This window comes from Natrix helvetica, assembly GCF_964273705.1.
Source record: "Natrix helvetica genome assembly, chromosome: 2".
NCBI lineage: Eukaryota > Metazoa > Chordata > Lepidosauria > Squamata > Natricidae > Natrix > Natrix helvetica.
The window spans coordinates 12,955,602-12,977,113 of record NC_138552.1 but is presented as its reverse complement, the minus strand read 5'-3'; the positions used below and the strand labels follow the sequence as shown (position 1 = coordinate 12,977,113).

At 41.7% G+C, this 21,512-nt stretch overlaps 1 protein-coding gene across 1 annotated transcript in view; it reads right to left on the bottom strand.

The window, feature by feature from the left end:
* The window catches only part of DCC (DCC netrin 1 receptor), a 1,323,879-nt gene that overhangs the window by 615,506 nt on the left and 686,861 nt on the right, over nucleotides 1-21,512 (bottom strand). Inside the window, exons 4-5 of the mRNA XM_081942031.1 lie at nucleotides 3,791-3,941; nucleotides 122-258 (exon numbers count right to left, since the gene is read on the bottom strand). Of these exons, the coding sequence (XP_081798157.1) occupies nucleotides 122-258; nucleotides 3,791-3,941 (288 nt within the window). The remainder of the gene's footprint in view (nucleotides 1-121; nucleotides 259-3,790; nucleotides 3,942-21,512) is intronic.

Below are 21,512 nucleotides of genomic sequence, written 5' to 3'. Positions count from 1 at the left end.
CACACCCTCCTTTCAAAACAATTGTAAATTATAAGGGCATCAGATGGCCTTCGCAACCAGGATCAGTACTCAGCAACAAAGAATGTGATCTAAGAAGCAAAAAATAGTTCTTTCTACTCACCCAATACTGATAACTCAGCCGATGCACTACTGTTCTCATCTCTGTATGTGACGACACAGGTATAACTTCCAGAGTCATCATCCGTTGCATTAGAAATCAATAAGTTACTGCCAGCCAACAGTGAATATTTTTTGGCCCTGAAAGATTGACATAACATCACTGTTTTAAGTAAGACAATATGCAAGGGTCATTCTCTCTATGGGTTGATTTGTTTTAGTTTTCTATTACATCTTTTCTTTTGTTCAAAGAGCTGAAACATGACAATCCCATCCTTCTAGGAGGCACCAAGATTTCTAGCTTCTCAGTGAAGTATGACAAGGATGAAAGAATGGAGATTTTTTGTTTTTTTATTATTATTATTATTATTATTATTATTATTATTATTATTATTATTATTATTATTATTATTGCTTTATTGATTAGCCTATAGGCCATATCAAAGCACAAGGTTCAAACTCATATCACCAATAAAATCCTACACGAACAATTTAAAATAAGAGTAGGATAAAATATAGAAGTTATAGGATAAGATACAATATAATTTCACACATAAATATATAAAATAGAATAAAATGACATAAAATTATATTTTGGTGTCACCCTTACAATCTACCCCAATCAGTCCCACGTATGCAGATTTTAACCGAACCATTTTGTTTAAGTACTGTGCTGTGTTAAATGTTATTTTTGGGTTCTGGCTGTTAGTTGTTTTGATATGGGGATCCCAATGGGTCATTCGTTTGGCATACAGACCAAGGTACCTTTCTCTCAGCCCCTTATACAAGCAAAAATCAAATAGGATGTGAGACAGGTATTCTACCTCTGCCACTCCACAAATGGAAAGATGCTCGTTGTAGAGTATAGAATGAAATCTTCCATATCTGACCATTGTGTCAAGCTGTTCGAATCTCGCTCGTGTAAATATTTCCTAAGATGTTTTGGCAATTGTAACTTCAAATAACTTCAAGCTGTCTACTTGAAAAAATATGTTTGTATTTGCTCAGCCATTTCAAGTTACCCATCTTACTAAGGATAGCTATATCATTTTGTACTTCTGTATCCTTAATTCTTTGGGCAGCTCTTTTTTAAAAAAAAATTATTCTCCTGTTATGCAAGAGATGGGAAGGCCACAGCTTCTTACAAAATTTGTTAGTTTGGTGATCTAGGAGATTTGTGATTTGAGACGTAACTCAGGGAGTCTACCAGTCTCCATTACATTGACTTTGCACCAGTAAGTTATATGCTGTAATTTTGGATAGTGCATGAATTGTATGAATTCCCAATTCAGCTCTAGCTGCTGCAGTGGATGTTCTTGGATTTATACCCCAAATACATCTCAAATCTGGTACTTTGTTTGTTCTAGGACAGTGGTTGAGTATAGACCGCAAACCTCTGCTCCATACAAGAGCATAGGGGTAACTAAATTGGGAAACTCCCCATTTAAAATTAAGGTTTCAATGTGTAGGCACCTCATCATATTCCAGCACTTGTGGGGGGAGGGGAAGCAGGTCTTTAAAGAAGGCTAAGCATGTGGTGGGCTCCAAACTTCAAGATGAAGACTCTTGCATAGGGCACAGGCATGCCTCCCAGCTACCATAAGATGCCAATGTTTAAAGGAATGGATTAGGAGCATTCCCACCTATCTGACTGGCAATTCACGCAGATGTCCTTATGGAAAGGAGGGCCCACAGATAACCTAGCCTTGTGCCACAGAGAGCTTTACAGGTGATGCTTTAAATTGGCGCTTCCTGGGCCATTCCCATGTGTGTGGACTTCAAATCCCAGAATCCACCAGCATGATTAGTGAATGAAAATTCTGGGAGCTGAGGTCCACATTCCTGGAAATCATCAAAGTCAGGAAATATTCCTTTAAATGCTTCTATCTATGGACAGGAGTTTGAGGTTTTGTTTGAATGACAATACAGGATAACAGAACTGGAAGGGACTTTGGGGGGTCTTCTAGTCCATCCCCCTGCCCAATCCCTTTTCAGGCAATTTCTTCTTAAAAAAACTTTCAGTGATGGAGCACCCATAACATCTGGAGGCAAGCTGTTCTATTGATTAATTGTTCTGTCTCCTTAGATCTAGGTCCATTCTCTCCTTGATTAGTTTCCATTCATAACTTTTTCTCCTGCCTTCAGGTGTTTTGGAAAATAGGTTGACCCTCTCTTCTTTGTGGCAGCCACTTAGATATTGTACACTGCTATCATGTCTCCCCTAGTCCTTCTTTTCATTAAACTCTCATGGCACCAGGCACTGCAAACTCTTCCCTTTCCATATGCTAATGCAACATCAGGATCCACATAGAAAAGGGAATGGGGCAAAGGCACAATACTGCTTTTGTCCCACAAACACTACAGCTTTGGTTCTTCCTGCCCCTTCTTCCTGTTGGGGTTATTGCAAAGATTGGAAGGAAAATATTGCAAGTGTTGTACAGAAAGCAGATACGCTTCCCCGGTGTTCTAAAATTTTATCTCAGCTCAGGGAAGGTTGGTGAGGATTAAGAATCCTTGGGATGTTCTACAGTTCTTATTCTCCCTGTGTCATGTCTCTGATCTCGAATTTTGTTCCTCCTGCAGATTTGGGAGTTCAAACATCAAGAAGGAAGAGGTCATAGATCAGGGTTTAATAACCTGAGCAATTTTGAGATGTGTGTGAACTCCAAGAACTAAAAAAAAAAAAAAAAACCCTTCCAGCCCTTCACCTCAGGTGGAAAATATTCCGAAGATGGAAGGCCATGGCAGAAAAGGCTCTTCTACTAGATCCCACCAGCCAAAGTTCTTGGAACTTTTACAGGCAGTCCTCAAGTTACAACTGTAATGAATCCTGCCCATTATTGTTGTATGTGATGACAGTTGTTAGTCAGCATGGTCATGTGACTGCCTGGATTTTATGATGACTTCTTTTGTGGAAGTTGTGAATGTGAGGGCCTTAAAGCAAACAAATTGTTTGCTACCAGAAATGAGTACCAATTTGGGGGGGGGGGGGGGGGGGTTAAGGCACTAGGCTAGAAAGCTGGAGATTATGAGTTCAAGTCCTGCCTTAGCCATGAAAGCTAGCTGGGTGACTTTGGACCAGTCACATCCTCTCATCCTAATTCACCACACAGAATTGTGTAGTTGTGTGGAAACTAGGAGGAGGAAGAAGTATGGGACATGTTTTCCATCTTGAGTTATTCATAGAACAAATAGAGGCTGGATATGCATAAAATAAGTAATGTCATAAAATATCCATAGCAACAACACTTAGACTTATATACCACTTTACAGACCTCTCTAAGCAATTTACAGAGTCAGCCTATTGCCCCCAACAATCTTGGTCCTCATTTTACCCACCTCGGAAGGATGGAAGGTTGATTCAAACTTGACCCTGGTGAGATTTGAACTGCCAAATTGCAGGCAGCCGGCAGGCAGCAGAAGTAGCCTGCAGTACTGCACTCTAACCACTGCACCACCATGGCTCATGTGACTGTGAAATAGTGCAAATGGCCATAAATAATTACCATGTTGTGGGTACTGGGAGTGGGTCATATCTCTCCTTTTTCAGGTAGGCTGTAACTTTGAACGGTCACTAAAACAGATGGTTGTAGGTCTAGGACTACCTGTATGTATTTATCAGTCAAACTTATACAGCCAGGCCGTCCATGGCTTTTAAAAAACCCCTACATACCTGAATGAGATTGGTTCGTCTCCTCGCAGCCACGTAAACGCTGGTGCTGGGTAGCCGGAAACACAGCACTCCAAAATGGCGTCTTTCCCTTCTACAACCACCACATTGGAGGGTCTCTGAAGGAAAAATTGTTGCCTGTGCAGCCCAGGATCTACAAAAAAGAAAGAAATAAATAAAATAAATGGTTATTCTATAACCACATTATTTTTCTTAGTAACAGTGGGGGACAGGGTTTAAATAATCACAGTGGGAAGCTATTGTATCACCTGAGGAGAGGAAATGTATAAGAGAAAAATGGCAGATAATGATATTCAAGCTAGAACAACAGAAATACCTATACCAAATAAGCACAGAAATCTTTGTGGATGCATCAAATACGTTTCTTTGGTTAAGCACAGGGGTGGGAAGCGTATTTATAGCTTGACAATATCCTTCTTCAATTTGTGAAGAACTGGTATATTACCTAATAGAGGGAGAAAATAAAATATTTCAAATAGCGATTCTAGATAACGAGGCAGCCAAGCTTTCATTGTAAGCTTTCTCGTGATTATTCCAGTACCGGGGAAAAAAAGTGAATGAGATTTTTTTTTTTCTTATGAAATGCCTCCTTTAAATAAAATCGTTCCGAGATACATTAATAGGCCTCAATTGCAAAATAGGTCCCTTTTTTTTCCTTTGAAAATAACTCCCTTTTTGATTGAGAATCTCAATCACGGAATAATAGTTATAATTTTGCGGCGATCAATGAGTTCAAAGCCTTGCTCGGTGCTATCTTTGCTCCGTTTCAATCCAGTCTAATGAAGAGGATCCCACAGCTTCTCTGGGTCATTGGTTCCATTATGAAGCTGATATTATCATCAGAGATCCGAATGTTCAGTTGGAATCGCCTTATATATAACTTAATCATTTTTTTTTCTGCCCTGGAAGAAAACGGGTCTTAAACATCCCCGAATGACAGTTCTTCTGATATTTGAACAAGTATGTTCAAATTATCATTTTTTTCCCACGAATCTAAATGATCCCAGTTCCTTACAGGTAGTCCACAACTTCCAACAGTGACGTGCGGTGAGGTTTATGGCTGGTGAGGCACTGACCCAGTGGTGGGTTTCAAATTTTTTTAGACTTGTGGACTTCAACTCCCAGAATTCCACAGCCAGGCATGCTCAGTTCTGATTTAAAGAGACAGCATTTGTTTTTCTCCTTTGCGAAAGAAGATTCCTTCTTTCTTTTTCTTTTTCTTCTCCCTTCCCCTCCTTCCTCCCTCTCTCCCTCCTCCCCTCTCTCTCAAACACACACACACACACAGAAGTTGGATTGGACTACACACACTTTCCCCCAGCCCCGGAAGGATCCAGCCCAGCTTCACTAATTACAGGTTTGAAAAGGCAACGTGGCTCTGCCTGCAATCAAACTATACTTGGGGAGGGAGACCACAAGCGAGCCAGGGTCCTTCCCTCCAGCCTTTGCCCAAAGCCCTGCACCAGGAGGATGAAGTTTGAATTCCTCCCCCTCCCTCCGACCCACACGTACCTGTTCCAGCTGTTTCAGAGAGGATTTCAACTCTGCTCTTGCCTCAGGTCCTCTGAAGAAGGCCCGCCCAAATGAGCACCCTCTACTATGAGGCAGGAGAACTGCGTGCCTCACCTACGTCAGGAATTTTTAGGCTTTTAACCCTTGCTTAACTCTTCTCGAGTGATCATAAAACGCCTAAAGTCAGACTAGATGAGGCATGCAGTTCTCCTGCCTCATAGTAGAGGGCACTTTTTTAGAGGCTTTTTTAAACAGTTTAGCAGAGTCATCCACAGTGAGGCAGCAACTAGCTCAGCTTGACCTCACCTCTCGCCTTTTTCCTTTTACATTTTTTTCCTTTTCATGATTACAGTGGTGCGGCTGTGCCTCCTCTGCCTCCCCTGACTGCAAGTCACTGACTAGTGACCTTTCAAAGTTACAATGGCACTGAAAAAAAGGGACTTGTGATTGTGTTTCACTCCCATGGTGACTCGATCAAAATTTGTACACACAGCAATGGATATGTACAGGGGTGGGATTGAAAAATGTTAGCAACTGGTTGTCTGCACAGTTGCTGGGTGGCCGTGGCCATGTTGGGAATGGCCTACTCCTGCACCATGGCGGGGGGGTGTTTTCACCCTCCACAGGCTTTGTTTGAGCCTCTGGGAGGGTGAAAACGGCCTCTCCTGGGCTCCGGAGGCCCTTTGGAGGCCAGAAAAAGGCTTATTTCTAGACTTCCGGGAGACCCTGCTTAGGCAGGAAACACTACTTCATACAAATGGTTTTCCAACATCTTCTTAAAAACTTCCAGTGTTGGAGCATTAACAACTTCTGGAGGCAAGTTGTTCAACTCATTGATTGTTCTAACTGTCATGAAATTTCTCCTTAGTTCTAGGTTTCTTCTCTCCTTGATGAGTTTCCACCCATTGCTTCTTGTTCTGCCCTCAGGTGCTTTGGAGAATAGCTTGACTCCCTCTTCTTTGTGGCAACCCCTGAGATATTGGAACACTGCTATCATGTCTCCCCTAGTTCTTCTTTTCATTAAACTAGACATACCCAGTTCCTGCAATCGTTCCTCATATGTTTTAGCCTTCAGTCCCCTAATTATCTTTCAATACTTTCACTTTGAAGATGCAATTTAGCTCTGAGCTCAAATCTTCATTTTCCAGGTACATACATTGCAAACACGGGAGATGAGTTTTCATTGCCATCTTAACATCTCAAAATCCTGCAGAAACATTATTGACATCTGTTTCCTTAATGTTAATACTGTTCTTGTTCCTAGATCCGCTGAACTCTAGAAGAGAATCTTCTTCTTCCTTTTAGCATTCGGAATAAGCAATAATCATTTTCTATGCAATTATCATGGCCATTTCTCAATAAAATAACAGTTCTCCCTCCTAGAAACATAATTGATTTTCCCTAGCACAATTACCACAAAATGTCTAGTAATTATCATTACAACTTTTTCCACTTCTTACATTTTCAATTGCCGGAATGAAATGCAGTTACAATTGAAGAAACTGAGGTGGGGAAAAGATAGAGAACAGTAAACGATCAACTCAAAAGTATTTTAATTGAATTAAGGGTTAAGTTTTATATAACTTTAATAACATGAATTTGATTGCTTCAGTTTACAATTTGAATAGGGATAATTAGAAAGCCATAATTTTCTACAGTGTTGTGTTGTGAGTATTGAAGATTTCATAGAATTACATGTAATAGGGGAGGTGTATGTGTCAATGTCTACAGGAAAAAAAAAACAGAGTTGGAAGGGATCTTGGAGGTCTTCTAGTCCAACCCCCTGTTTAAGCAGAAGACCCTATAAATAAATACCTGGGCCACACCGGAGATAGATAGATAGATAGATAGATAGATAGATAGATGGATGGATGGATGGATGGATGGATGGATGGATGGATGGATGGATGGATGGATGGATGGATGGATGGATGGATGGATGGATGGATAGGCAGGCAGGCAGGCAGGCAGGGCTACGGCTAGGGCTAGGGCTAGGGCTAGGGCTAGGGCTAGGGATAGGGATAGGGATAGGGATAGGGATAGGGATATAGATATAGATAAAATGAACTGGGTAAAACTGAACAACTGCAGGGAAAATGCAGCTTCCAGCTTTAGGATGTTTTCCAAAAGTAGAAATGCAAGATATGTATTTTGCTACTGAAAGAAATAAGAGGAATTAGTGTAAGGATTTAACACTGGCATTTGGAAAAGGGATTTTTGGAACCTTTGCTCTTGGTTCTATAAGCAAATCCCTCACCCAAGATTATACATACAATATATAAAAGGCACGGAGTACAAGTAAAACAAGCAGGAATTGAGTAAATCCAGTGACATTTTTAAAAAGCATCGTATAATCAGAACTAAAGCAGCAGCCCTTGCTTACTTATGTTCCTTTGGCTAGTAAATAGCATTTATTTCCAAAATAAAACCAGTCTGTCTCATGCACGCACACACACACGCACACACACACACACCTATAAATACTCTCCTTAAAACGGCTGTTGTTTTGTTGTTTATTTAACCTCTGCCACCACCTTCTGCTCTCAATCTTCTTATCTAGTCAACTTTTCCCTCTCCACCCCTTGTTTCTCCAGCGTTTTGTTGCTGGAGCATGAAAAAGAATTCCAATAAATCTTCAGAATTCCAGTTGCTGCGTATACAAGCTACACAATCGCAGTAGCCTTTTCTTTGTTTCTGAAGATAAATTGTATGGAGGCGGGCAGGGGAGAGCAAGTGGTACTTCTCCCACACAATCAACAGCGAAGAGAGACCTTACTGTCTTCTCAAGGAAAAGAACCCTTGACCCTTCACATAAAGAGGATGGGGAAAAGAGATAGCCAAGCTTCAAAGAGATGCTTCCTTAATGAATTCACTAAGAAAGGGACATGGTGGCTCAGTGGCTAAGATGCTGAGCTTGTCGATCAGAAAGGTCAGCAGTTCAGCGGTTTGAGTCCCTAGTGCCACATAACAGAGTGAGCTCCCATTACTTCTCCCAGCCTCTGCCAACCTAGCAGTTTGAAAGCATGTAAAGTTGCAAGTAGAAAAGTAGGAACCACCTTTGGTGGGAAGGTAACAGCATTCAGTGTGCCTTTGGCATTTAGCAATACTGGCCACATGACCACAGACACATCTTCGGACAGCGCTGGCTCTTCGGCTTTGAAATGGAGATGAGCCCCACTCCCTAGAGTTGGGAACAACTAGCACATATGTGCAAGGGGGAATCTTTACCTTTTTAACAAAGGAGGATTTGAGGGTTCCTATCTAAATTTTCAAGATTCTGGGTTCCAAACCCTAATTCTTGGCATCAAAAAAAAAGTCTCAAGGATAAGGACTCTTGACCCTTCATATAAACAGGATGGAGAAAAGAGATAGCCAAGCTTCAAAGAGATTCCTCCTTAATGAATTCACTAACAAAGGAAGATTCTGCAGTTCCCATCTAAATTTTCAAGATTCTGTGTTCAAAACTCTGATTCCTGACATAAAAGAAAGACCATTTTGTTACAGCACGAGAGGTCATGACTTGGAAGACATGGTAACAAGGTCAGCCAATGAATAGGCATAGCAACTAAGTCAGCCAATGAGGGCTGTTTGGAAACTGAAACAGTGTTTGCTGTGTGAGCAACAAGGAGACAGCAAGGAGCCTGGGCGTGGCTTTGTTCAACTGTTCTGGACTAAAGCTCTGAGTCTGTGTTGAGCTCAAAACTGGTCTGCTGCTGAAACTGAAACTGTTCTCTCCTCTGCCTGTGTTTGCTTGTATTTGCTACCATGTTGGAAAACCTGCTTTTGGTATTGTATACTTATTTCATATGTTATATTATATATAAAGAGAAGTCAAGCTATTCTCCAAAGCATCTGAGGGTAGGACAAGAAGCAATGGGTGGAAACTAATCAAGGAGAGAAGCAAGTTAGAGCTAATGAGAAATTTCCTGACAGTTAGAACAATGAATCAGTGGAACAACTTGCCTCCAGAAGTTGTGAATGCTCCAACACCAGTTTGCTGCTGCAAACTCTGACACATTTGGATCTTGTTTCTGTCACTGAGCTCTGCAGCCAAACAGCTGGATAGACGGCTACAATTTCTTGTTTTGCTGCTCCGTAGTCCACGAAGGAAGAAGGTTGTCATTTTCTGCTCTGATTTGGATTGACAGGAAGACCGCTTCACTGACTCAATAAGTGAGGAATAGCAAAGGCTATTTGTGCAGTTAAGAGGCTGGAGGCATATGAAAGTAAGGAACTGTCCCCACCTTGCCAGAACCTTGACCTTCCTGGAAGGTAAGATTTGAAGGCTTCTGGTAAGATCAGAAGAGATGACCTCTAGATACAATGCTGTCGTCAGACCTGTAAATCCTGCCTGTTCTTGGAGGTGAGTTTTATAAAGTCACTTCTGAAAATTCTTCCAGATATGAGTCCAGGGCATCTCATCACATTTTCTAGGCACGGCGTATCAGTAGCGTGACAGCAGCAGCTTAATCCTCCCAGCTAATGGCTATATGTTTTCTTGACAAACATATGGAACATAATCAAACACTGATTACTTTCTGATATCCTATGATATAATTCAAGCTATAATTGAGACAGATATTAAACTACACATTTCTACATATGGGGCTTGGATTGTAATAAATGAGTGGTGGCTTGCTTCACTGCACAGAGGCAGAAACACAGACACACAGAGGACATTCTGCAGTCTTACCAGAAGAGTGAGCTGAAAATGAATTTGAGGCTAGCTACCATAATTTGTGGATATTGCATTCAGAGATGGTATGCTGCTGGTTCGCACTGGTTTGGGTGAACCAGTAGGGGTGGCAGCGCGGGGGTCCCCCCCCTAATCCAGAATTCATCAAGGACCTTCTACGCAGCTCCCGCTACCGAACCGGTAGTGAAGAAAATAGGATTCCGTTACTGGTTGCATTGCATTATGATTTTTACGGCAGGCAAGAAAGCGTTGAAGGGCATAGTTTACGTGAGGTGCAAAACATGTAATTTATATGTGCTGTTGAGATGTGCATGATGAGGTGGTGACCCTGGGGCTTTCACCCTTCATCTCTGGTGACAGCAGGGCCTGAGGGTGACCTTATGATTTGTTTCCGCAGTTTCAAAGATGGCTGATTAGCAGTTGCAGGTTGATTTGCAAAGAAATGGAAAAGGATTAAAGCTGATAAGGATCTTTTAAGGGGAAAAGAGGCAGGGAAAAACGATGCTAGGTTTTATCAACTCCACCGCACCGCCTCAGTTCTTTTGCCTTTCAGGCCTTGGGTGTGGCATTATTAATCTCCTCAGTCAAAGAGAAGCTTCTGGAACCCGGATGGATAAATCTCTTATTAAAGTGATATTCATCTCTCAAGAAAGAGACTCTGTAAACCACAGTTCAGGGAACCTTTGTGGGGTGTGATTTCTTCTTCTTCTTCTTCTTCTTCTTCTTCTTCTTCTTCTTCTTCTTCTTCTTCTTCTTCTTCTTCTTCTTCTTCTTCTTCTTCTTCTTCTTCTTCTTCTTCTTCTTCTTCCTCTTCCTCCTCCTCCTCCTCCTCCTCCTCCTCCTCCTCCTCCCCCTTCTCTCTCTCTCTCTCTGCCTGTGTGTGTGTCTCTGTGTGTCTGTGTCTCTCTGTGTCTCTCTGTCTCTGTCTCTCTCCCTCCCTCCCCCCTCTCCCCCACTCTCTCTCCCTCCCTCCCCCTCCATCCCTCCCTCTCTCCCTCCCTCCTCCTGACTTTACACTGTCAAAAGGTGTGATAAGCGAAAGTCTAAAGCAATCAGGAGGAAAAGGGATAATAACATACTTACCGTGATCTCCAGCAGCTCATATATTCATCAAATGTATAATCAAATAGAGGACTGTTTTGACTAGTGGCAAGGTTAAAAAAAATCAGTTTATTATGTTATTTATTTGCATTAATGCAATTCACCCTGTTGAATCCATATTTTGTGAACTCTCTAGATGTCATTCGCTGGTTGAAATGAAACCAGACAAGGGATAGCACTTAAATTACGGCAACGGAAGAAAGGGAATAGAGAAACAAGCACAAGAAAGAGTGAACAGATAAAATGCTACTTATCCTACTACTCATTGTCCCAACTACAAGCCATTCAGAGTTCTTGGTAATGCTGATCAATTGCTTTCTGCATGTTTAGCTAATACTATGACAAAATGTATGTGTGACAGTGGTGGGATATGACCAGTACACCCCGGTACAGGTGTACTGGTGCCTGCTGGGAGCACCAGGTGCCGTTTCAGTACGGTGCTCCAGAGGGCCCGCCCGCCCACCCTCCTTACCTGTATTTGAGCCGATCGGGGATTTCACGCACATGCATGGAATATATGGAACTTGTACGGCGCTCCACCGAGCAAGTGGAACATTGTGGGCGGTAAGTATGTATGCAGGCGCTATGTGCATGCGCACACATGGTGGATGCCAGGCCCCATTGTAGCGTACCAATTGCAACGGGATCCGGAACCCACCACTAATGTGGTGGGCAATCACTAATTCCATACTTTTGATATTTTTTTTTAAAAAAAGTTTTATTTTCTTTTACAGCAGAAGAAAATTAACCCATTGTCAAATTTACAGCTTTGAGGAACAAAGCTTTTAAAGCCTAAAATAGAAGATTTAAAAGGCTTATATCCAGAGAAGTGGACAGATAAAACAGAAGTGGTTTGATAGCAGGGGTGGGCTGCTGGGGATTCACACGAGTTCGGCTGATCTTCTAGCTAAGATTCTGCCCAGTTTGGTGAACCCCCAAATGCCACCCCTGGCTGGCCCTCCCCCCCAGGAGTCTCCAAGTGTCCCGTTCATCATGCCAGGTAAATGTAGGGCCCATGCAGGGGGAGAAATGGGCTTACCAGAGGTTCCAGAAGTACAGAAACAAGCCTGTTTCCGGCCTTTGGAAGGCCTCTGGAGCCTGGGGAAAGCAATTGTCACTCTCCCGGAGGCTCGAAGGAAGCCTCCCGACCCTGGGAAATGCAAAAAATGGTCATACTGGAAGTTCTGGAAGTCTGGAAATGGGCCTGTTTCAGGCCTATGGAGGGGAAATATGAAAAAAAAACCTACTGTAGGAATATCAACTTATTTTCCAAAGCACCCGAGGGCAGGACAAGAAACAATGGATGGAAACTAATTAAGGAGTGAAGCAACCTGGAATTAAGGAGAAACTTCCTAACAGCGAGAACAATCAACCAGTGGAACGGATTGCCTTCAGAAGTTGTGGGGGCTTCATCACTGGAAGCTTTTAAGGAGAGACTGGAAAGCCACTTGTCCGAAGTGGTTTGGGCAGGGGTGTCAAACATGTGTCGTCATGGCAGTGTCACGTGACATGTTGTGACTTTTTTCCCTTCACTAAACCTGGTGTGGCTGTGGCCAGCGCGTGATGCATCCGGCCTGCGGGCCACGAGTTTGACCATCTTGGTATAGAGTCTCCTGCTTGAGCAGGAGGCTGGACTAGAAGACCTCCAAGGTCCCTTCCAATTCTGCTCGACTGAATGATCCATCCCCCACTTCAAGTGCATTCAAAACGTATTAGCTGGTTCCGCTTGAGCTTCTTGCTGTGACTCTGTTCTGCGCTCCCTGTTTCTTAAGCAACGAAAAAAAGCTACCCTACTAATCCCAGATTGATCACAGAAGTGCAAATTTATTTAATAAGGAGCAGACTAAAAACCACACTGGGCCACAAGCCAACACACTCAACAGGGGAGCAGGGGAATCAGCACCTTTTTGTGACAGCTATTCATTTTGTCTCTTATTACTCTATTATTCTTATAACTTTGTTTGAATCATTCCATGCCACAGTGACACATTGATAAAGAATGCATGTCCATATCTGGGCTCATTTCTAGTCACCTTCTGGCTTATTATTTATAGTCATACTTGCATTCAAACCATTTTTTAAGGGGTAATTCAGCCAACCTAGTAAATCTGACACCACCAGTTAAAGTAAAATAAAATAAAATAAAAATAAAACAAGTTAAACTAAAATTAGGGAAGTCTGAAAAGCATTCCTTGGGGGAAACATACTGTTAATTTGGAGCAAAAGGGTGGGAAAAGTATTCCCATCCTTATGCATTTAACCTTTTAGGAACAGGAAAGTATTTAAGGGAGGTTCCTAACCTTTTAGGAACATCCCTTAAATACTTTCATATAAATCTATCATTATAACTAGTTACAAAGAAGTGCTTAGCAATTCCATGTCAGGATGAATGCCAGTTGCTAGGAAACATTAGCAGAAGGATGGTGTGCTGGCTTCCCTCTGACATCTAATTGTACACTTTGGAAACAATTAACAAAAGTTGATCCAGCACACAGTTCTTTTACTTTTCCAAAATAATGTAAGTATTGAATCGATCCCCTTACAATGTATGTTTTTATGAACCAACCTAGAACTAAGGAGACATTTTCTGACAGTGAGGACAATCAACCAATGGGACAGTTTGCCTTCAGAAGTTGTGGGAGCTTCATCAAGAAGAAATTGGATTGCCATTTGTCCTACATGGTGTAAGGCAGGGGTCGGCAGCCATAAACGCTCGTAAGAGCCATTTGGACACCTCTCCCACAGAAAAGAAAACTTCAGGAGCCACAAAACCCCTTTGAGATCTAAAATAAAGACAGCACTACACACACACACACACACACACACACACACACACGTATATGTACATGTATTTGTGTTACAACCCCTGTTTCGAATCCCAGTAAGTGTATGGCTAGCTGATGAGAGCTAAATAGCTTGAAATAGATCTATACTAGTCTCCCTTTATTTATTTATCAGCACAAATACAACACACACACACACACACAAACGTATATGTATATGTATTTGTGTTACAACCCCTGGTTCGAATCCCAGTAAGGGTATGGCTAGCTGATGAGAGCTAAATAGCTTGAAATAGATCTATATTAGTCTCCCTTTATTTATTTATCAGCACAAATACAACACACACACACACACAACCTTAATGATATGTATAAAAAACTATAGGGTGTTGCATTTTTGAAATCAATAAAACGCTACAGAGAAAACATATTTTTATTTCTGAATGCAACGAAAACATTTTGAACTCTGAAAAAAAAAAAGATGGGTCGAAAACTTCAATAAATCGCGCGCACATTGGCAGTTGTGACATATATTTTGAGCAACAGGGAGCCTCAGCAGAGGGATGAAAGATCCACAGGCGGCTCCAGAGGCTAGGTTGCAGACCCCTGGTGTAGGGTCTCCTGCTTGGGTGGGGGAATTGGAGTAGATGACCTACAAGTTCCCTTCCACCTCAATTAATTTGTTAAGGAGAAATTTCCCGACAGTGAGAACAATTAATCAGTGGAAAGACTTGCCTTCAGAAGTTGTGGATGCTCCAACACTGGTGGGTTTAAGAAGAGATTGGACAACCATTTGTCTGAAATAATATAGGGTTTCCTGCCTGAGCAGGGGGTTGGGCTAGAGGACCTCCAAGGACCCTTCCAAGTCTGTTATTCTGTGATTCAGTTATGGAGCTGGCAGAAGTACCTCTAATACATATTATGTCATATAAACAAATAGATGGAAACCTACATCATTGCAATATTTTTACCCTTTGCTGTTTTGAAGCCAGTTTTTACATACTGCGTTTATCCAGTTATTTTTACATACGGTAGTTCCTTGAACTTCTCTTGGTGAGGATGACAGAGACCAAGAGATCTTGCTTGCTTCTGCCATCTGTGCAAGATGCCCTTTGTCACATTAAGACACTCTGAGATAAAGATGGATAATCAATATAGGCTAATATAGCATACAGGGGCCCTGGCCTCTTTTTCTCTCTCTAATTCTGGCCCTAGAAAGGAACATAACTCATGTTACAAATGCTTCTTATGATGAAAGTGATGGGAGAGCAACAGATAGTATACAGGTTGTCCTCAACTTACAACCAAAATTCAAATCAGGTCTTCCATTATTACGTGATGCAGTCATTGAGTGAGTGGTGCCTGATTTTATAACCTTTTGGCCACATTTGTTCAGTGACTCGCGGTCGTTAAGCAAATCTGACTTCCTCACCAACATGGCTCGTGGGAAGCCTACTAGAAAGGTCACATATAAGAGATCATTTGAACCCAGGATGCTGCAACGCTCATGAATAGTTGCCAGGTCTCAAGGGCCTGAATTGTGATCAATTTGACAATAGGGACCTTGCAGCAATCCTAAGTGCTACTTTTTTAAGGGCTTTTAACAGTTGTTAAATAAGTGGTCATAAGTCTAAGACCACTTGTATCTGAAAAACCTGTTCTTTGTAAGCGTTTGTTCATTGTGAGCCTTAGCTTTCCTCACTTCATCTTGACAGGCTCAGGCTATTTGCTGATATTCTGCCTTAGTTATTTGCTCCTCTTTCCACTTTTTATACTTGTCCTTTTTGCCTTACTTCTCTTGGGTTAATTCTAATGAGACATATTTTCTGATTATTAATTTGCCTACAGAGAGACAGCAGAGGATCATAAGAGGTTATGAACAATCTTTTTTCAAACCCAAATTTGGATCAAGCACAGCCAAAGGACAATCTAAAATTATAGTCTTCATAGAAATCTGTAAATGAAGTCAGTCACTGACCTCCTGTGAAATGAAAAACTGCAAACATGAATTCATTGTAATAGAACTAAAGTTGGAGGGCTGGAATATTAAGCTTGCTTAAATTATCTCCAGTAATCAGAAAGAGGGGGGAAATAGGGCAATTATTACCTCCTTCCCTCAATAATCTCTTTAAAAATGTCAGTTGAATTATTTTTTAAAAAGTTATCTGGCTTAACCACTGCAGCTCTGGAACTTTCTCACATAGGAAAAATGAAGTATCTATCAAGATATGAATTAACAGAATAACAGAACAGGAGAGTTGGAAGGACTTTGGAGGTCTTCTAGTCCAGGGGTCACCAACTAGTGGTCCATGAGAAAATTTGGATGGCCTGCAGAAAAATTATTTGCATTTTTTTATATTGCACTAAATCAGAGGTCCTCAAACTACAGCCCCTGGGACGGATACGTGCAATGAATAGTTGTGTTGCTGCAGAAAGCCTCCCCCTTCGGGGTCTTTTTGTGCGGGTCGGAGGGGGGGCAGAAATTCTGACTTGGGGTCTGCTTCAGCCTCCTGGTGCGGGGCTTTGGGCGAAGGCTGGAGGGAAGTGCTGCTGGTGACGAAGAGACAGAGGATCTTGTTCCAGTGGGACTGTATCATGGCCTGGAACTGGCTGACCATCTCACCCCACTGAGCTTCCAGGGGCTGGTACCTGGCCTTGCCACTCCCACAGGTCTTCCCTCTGTTTGGAAAACCTATGCTCATAGTCCTCATTGAGGTGACATCCCTGTTCTACAGCATTCCAGAACAATGTCTGTCCAGTCTCTTCTTGAAAACCTCCAACAGTGAAGCACCCACAATTAATCCACTGAATAATTGTTCTCACTGTCAGGAAATTTCCCCTTAGTTCTAGATTGGATTTCTCTATAATTGCCTTCCATCCGTTCCTTCTTATCCTGCTTCAAGTGCTTTGGAGAATAAGTCAACTCTTCCCAGTGGCAGGCCCTAAAATATTGGAAGATTGATATCATGTCACCCCTAGTTCTTCTCTTCGTTAGACTAGACGTGCCCAGTTCTGGAAACAGTTCGTCATTTGTTTTAGTCTCTGTCTCCTGAATCATTTTCGTAGCACACTTCTGTACTGTGTTCTAGAGTCTCAGCTAATGGTGGGTTGATGCTGGTTCGGACCGGTTCAGGCCCGCCCACCCACTAACCTGCCCCGGCGCTATTTTGGACCTATCTCGTGTGCACTCACATTTCCGATGCTGGGCAAACCGGTTGTTATTTTATGTGACGGCCACCTCTGGTCTCATCATTTATTTTTGTATCATGGTAGGCAAATCTAGACAGCATACTAAAAAGCAGAGACATCACCCTGCCAACAAAATGTGTATAGTCAAGGCTATGGTTTTCCCAGTTGCAATGTATGGCTATGAAATCTGGACCATAAGGAAGGCTGAGCGCCAAAGAATTGAGGCCTTTGAACTGTGGTGCTGGAGAAGACTCCTGTGAATCCCTTGGACTGCAATGCGATCAAACTGGCCAGTCCTAGATAAGATCAACCCTGACTGCCCTTTAGAAGGCCAGATCCTGAAGATGAAACTCAAATACTTTGGCCACCTAATGAGAAGGAAGGGCTCCCTGGAGAAAAGCCTAATCCTGGGAAAGATTGAGGGCAAAAGAAGGAGGAGATGACAGAGAATGAGGTGGCTGGATGGAGTCACCGAAGCAGCAGACATGAGCTTAAATGGACTCCAGAGGATGGTAGAAGATAGGAAGGCCTGGGGGAACATTGTCCATGGTGTCACAATGGTGAATGACTTCACAAGTAACAACAACAGAGCCAAAACTGCTCTTTGTGAAATATTCTTAGTGGTTTGGATTCATTATGCATTCCACCATTATTAGTTTTAAAATGATGAACGCTATGAGTTTCACGTGTTAGAGGAAAAAGTGGGCACAGATGAGATGCATCATATGTTCAGAAGAATGTTCAGCCTGCAAAGCTGAAATGCAAAACCCATGGAATTGATTTCATCTAATTGATTATTCTTTTGTGTTTGAACACAGCTAAAGCAATTCTCCTGACTGAGAATGCAGTCTTTCTGAATTTACCGGGGTTGGGTTAGTTTAAGTGGTGCTTAAGGAGGTGTGACGTTTTAATTTCTGCTATTTTTTCTCTCTAAATGTAGCTGTTGCTTAACAACCGTCAGGCTTTTTAAAGCAAAGCCTGTTGTGTCTTGTTTTGTTTTAATGACAGAGTACCAATTTCTTTTAATGCTGCATTACCATCATCTTATTCTAACTTCACACAGAGACACATTCAATTTATGCACAGAACTAAATCATCTAAAAAGCTAATTGGCTCTTGAATGTTAAACAATAAATAGGTTAACAAGATTTTCTTCATTTTTTCTACCATTGATTGCCTTGGAATTATATTAGCATTCTGAAGGAAAGAAAGAAGGAAGGAAGGAAGGAAGGAAGGAAGGAAGGAAGGAAGGAAGGAAGGAAGGAAGGAAGGAAGGGAGTTAGAGAGGGAGGGGGAGGGAGGGAGGGACAGACATTTTGCCTTTCTGGATTACAAGCTGAATTTAAATAGTTATTGAAGGTTATTATGGTAAAGTGAACAATTAAACCTTTCACATGAAAAATCATAAGATTTTCATCTATTTGTTTACATGTACGAAGCTTATTGTCATCTGTTTCTGAGGGAAAAGGGAAGGAAAATATGTAGAAAAGAAAGAGGGTGAAATGAAAGAAAAGGCACTTGCAACTCCCTTTGGTGCAATGGAATAAGATAATAACATCAAAGCTCAACTTTTTTTTACTTTTACGTAATAGTATAAACTAGCCATTTCTATAACAACAAATCTATATAATTGGTAAAAAAAATCCAATCTAATCTATTTTTTATTTTATTTTCCATCTCAAGGCCAAAATCCAGAAGTGATTTCCAAGGAGAGACAAAAATAAATATGTGTTTTTTCCTTTAATAAAAGCAGTTTATTTAGCCATCTCTTCAACTTCATCAACTTTTGCAGCCCTTCCATGCTGGTATTCTGGGAGGGCAATAGAATCAGAATTAATACAACTATGGAGGAGGAGGCCTTCATGGAAAAAAAAAACAAAGCTCTCCTAGATAAAGTTGATGACACTACACAAGACACACAAGACACGGGAGGTGCCGGAGCCTTGCTGGTGGGGGGGGGGGGGAGAGGCAACATCGAGAAAACTTAGATCACAAAAGTGAGTTAGAAAAATAATGCAACTGCTGATACAGGGAACTTTTTTCTGTTGGATATAAAATAGATTGAAAATATTGGAAGATATAAGGTAAAAATATGCTGTCAAAAAATTGTTAAGTAGTATTTTATTTAATGTATTAACAAGTGAAAGCTACGAGAATCGGGGGGAGTGCCATTTCCTGCATAATGTAGCTGCCATAATTTGTACCTTTATCCACTACCCTTATTCCTAAAAATTTTGTAAAACCAATAAATTTTTTGTTCAAAAAACCCCAAAAACTTTTGCAGCCCTTCGTCCATTGTGGGAATCAAAGTGTCCTTCCATTTTTTGTACATATAATATTCTTGCTGCCATCAACATATATAATATCAGAGTTCCTATTTTTGCCCCCAAGTCTTTTTCTATTAAACCCAAAAGAAAAGTTTCTGGTTTTATCTTTATATTCACTTTGAGAATCTTCTGTATTAAGATGTGAATCCTACTCCAATATTTCTTTGCTTTATCACATGTCCACCATAAATGATAAAAGGTCCCTTCTCTACTTTCGCATTTCCAACATTCATTTGAAATACCTTTATACATTCTTGACAGCTTGTCTGGTGTTAAATACCAGCAATAAATCACCTCATAAAATTTTTCTTTTAAACTGTAATTTAATGTAAATTTTAAACCTTCCGTCCACACATTCTCCCATTGTTCAAGCATGGCATTATATCCAAAGTTCCCTGCTCACTGAATCATGCAATGTTTAACATATTCATTGAGGACTACATATAAATCACAATTCTCCTTTGACTTAGTACTTAATTTTTTTTTAACTGATCCTTGGAAAGCCCCACAAAAGCTAAATGTTTCCTTTATGCCCTCCAACTTGTAAACAAGGAGATGGGCTTGCATCACAATATTTTGTGTTGCTAATAGATAGACCCTTTTAGATTCATAATTCAGGTCTGATCAGTCTGGAAGTCAGCTCTGAATCTTTGTCTTGATTCTCTTTGTTTGCTTCTCTCTTTTTCTTGCATCTCTAGAAAGTACACCAGTGTCCATTCCAACTTCCACATATTGCAACTGCAACTAATAAGTTTCACAGAATGTTTAGTATGCAATGATATTTTCAGTTTATAGGCCGTTCATCTTCATAACAAACTGGTCACCTCATGGAGGTTGAGGGCACACCTGTATAGTTATTTTCTTGCTCTAGAACAATCCAGCACATTGTTACAAAGGTGGGTAGGACAGAGTTATAGAGGGTGAGTAAAATGCAATCTCTCAAAGGTGGTTTTTCAAAAGAAAACTGGACTATGTTTTTTTTTTTCCTTTTGAGGAAGATGATGTTTCACTTCTCAACCAAGACGTTTCATCAGTTCATCATTGAGACAACTATGACCTGGATGACTGAGAATCCCCATAAACATTTATTCAGGTAACTCTGAAGCAAAAACTTCCATGGCTATAGTCCACTGAGAGAGAGGGGGGGAGGGAGGGAGGGTGAGTGTGTTTTCGCGAAAACTACGCTCAGATTCTTCAGGCAGATGGTCCCAAGCTCAGTCCAGATCAAAGGATCAACCACAAACTGGAGACATCAAGTTGGAGAACTCAATAGTGAACTAAACGATAAATAACCTCTTCTGGTAAAGGTGGGTCCTACATTCCTAAGCACTGTGTCTTCTAACCCAGTGGTCACCAACCGGTGCTCCATGGACCACTGGTGATCCGTGAGAAAATTTTGGTGGTCCGCAGAAAAAATATTAGCATTTTTTATATTGCACTAAATCCGGGGTCCTCAAGCTATGGCCCCTGGGCCGGATACATGCAATGAATGTTTGTGTTGTTGCAGAGAGTCAGAGATGGGGAGGGCGGGATAAATTCTGATTTGAGGCCTGCTTCAGCCTCCTGGTGAGAGGCTTTGGGTGAAGGCTGGATGGAAGTGCTGCTGGTGGCAAAGAGCCAGAGGGCCTTGGTGCAGGGGGGCTGGAACTGGCTGATCATCTCAGCCCACTGAGCCTCCAAGTGCCGGTACCTGACCTTGCACTCCCACAGGTTTTTCCTCTGCTTGGATAGTCTATGCTTGTAGTCCTCAGTGAGGTGCTTCTGCTGAGCCTCCTTCTCTGTCAGATCCAATTTGAACTGAGCCAGCTGTTTTACCAGCTCTTTCTCATGGGGGCTGCTTAGCTCTAATAACTGCTTCCTGTTGGGACCCTAAGGAGCCGGGGCAGGCAGGGGAGGAGTGGCTGGAAGGGGAGGGGTGAGTAGAAGTCGGCGAGGCACCCCTTGACATGAGTGACATTGAGTTGGCCGCACCCACCCAGTCACATGACCACCTAGCCATGCCCACCCAGCCTGTCATTAGGCAGATCATATTAATGGTTCGCGGGATTTAAAATTATGAATTTAGTGGTCCCTGAGGTCTGAAAGGTTGGTGACCC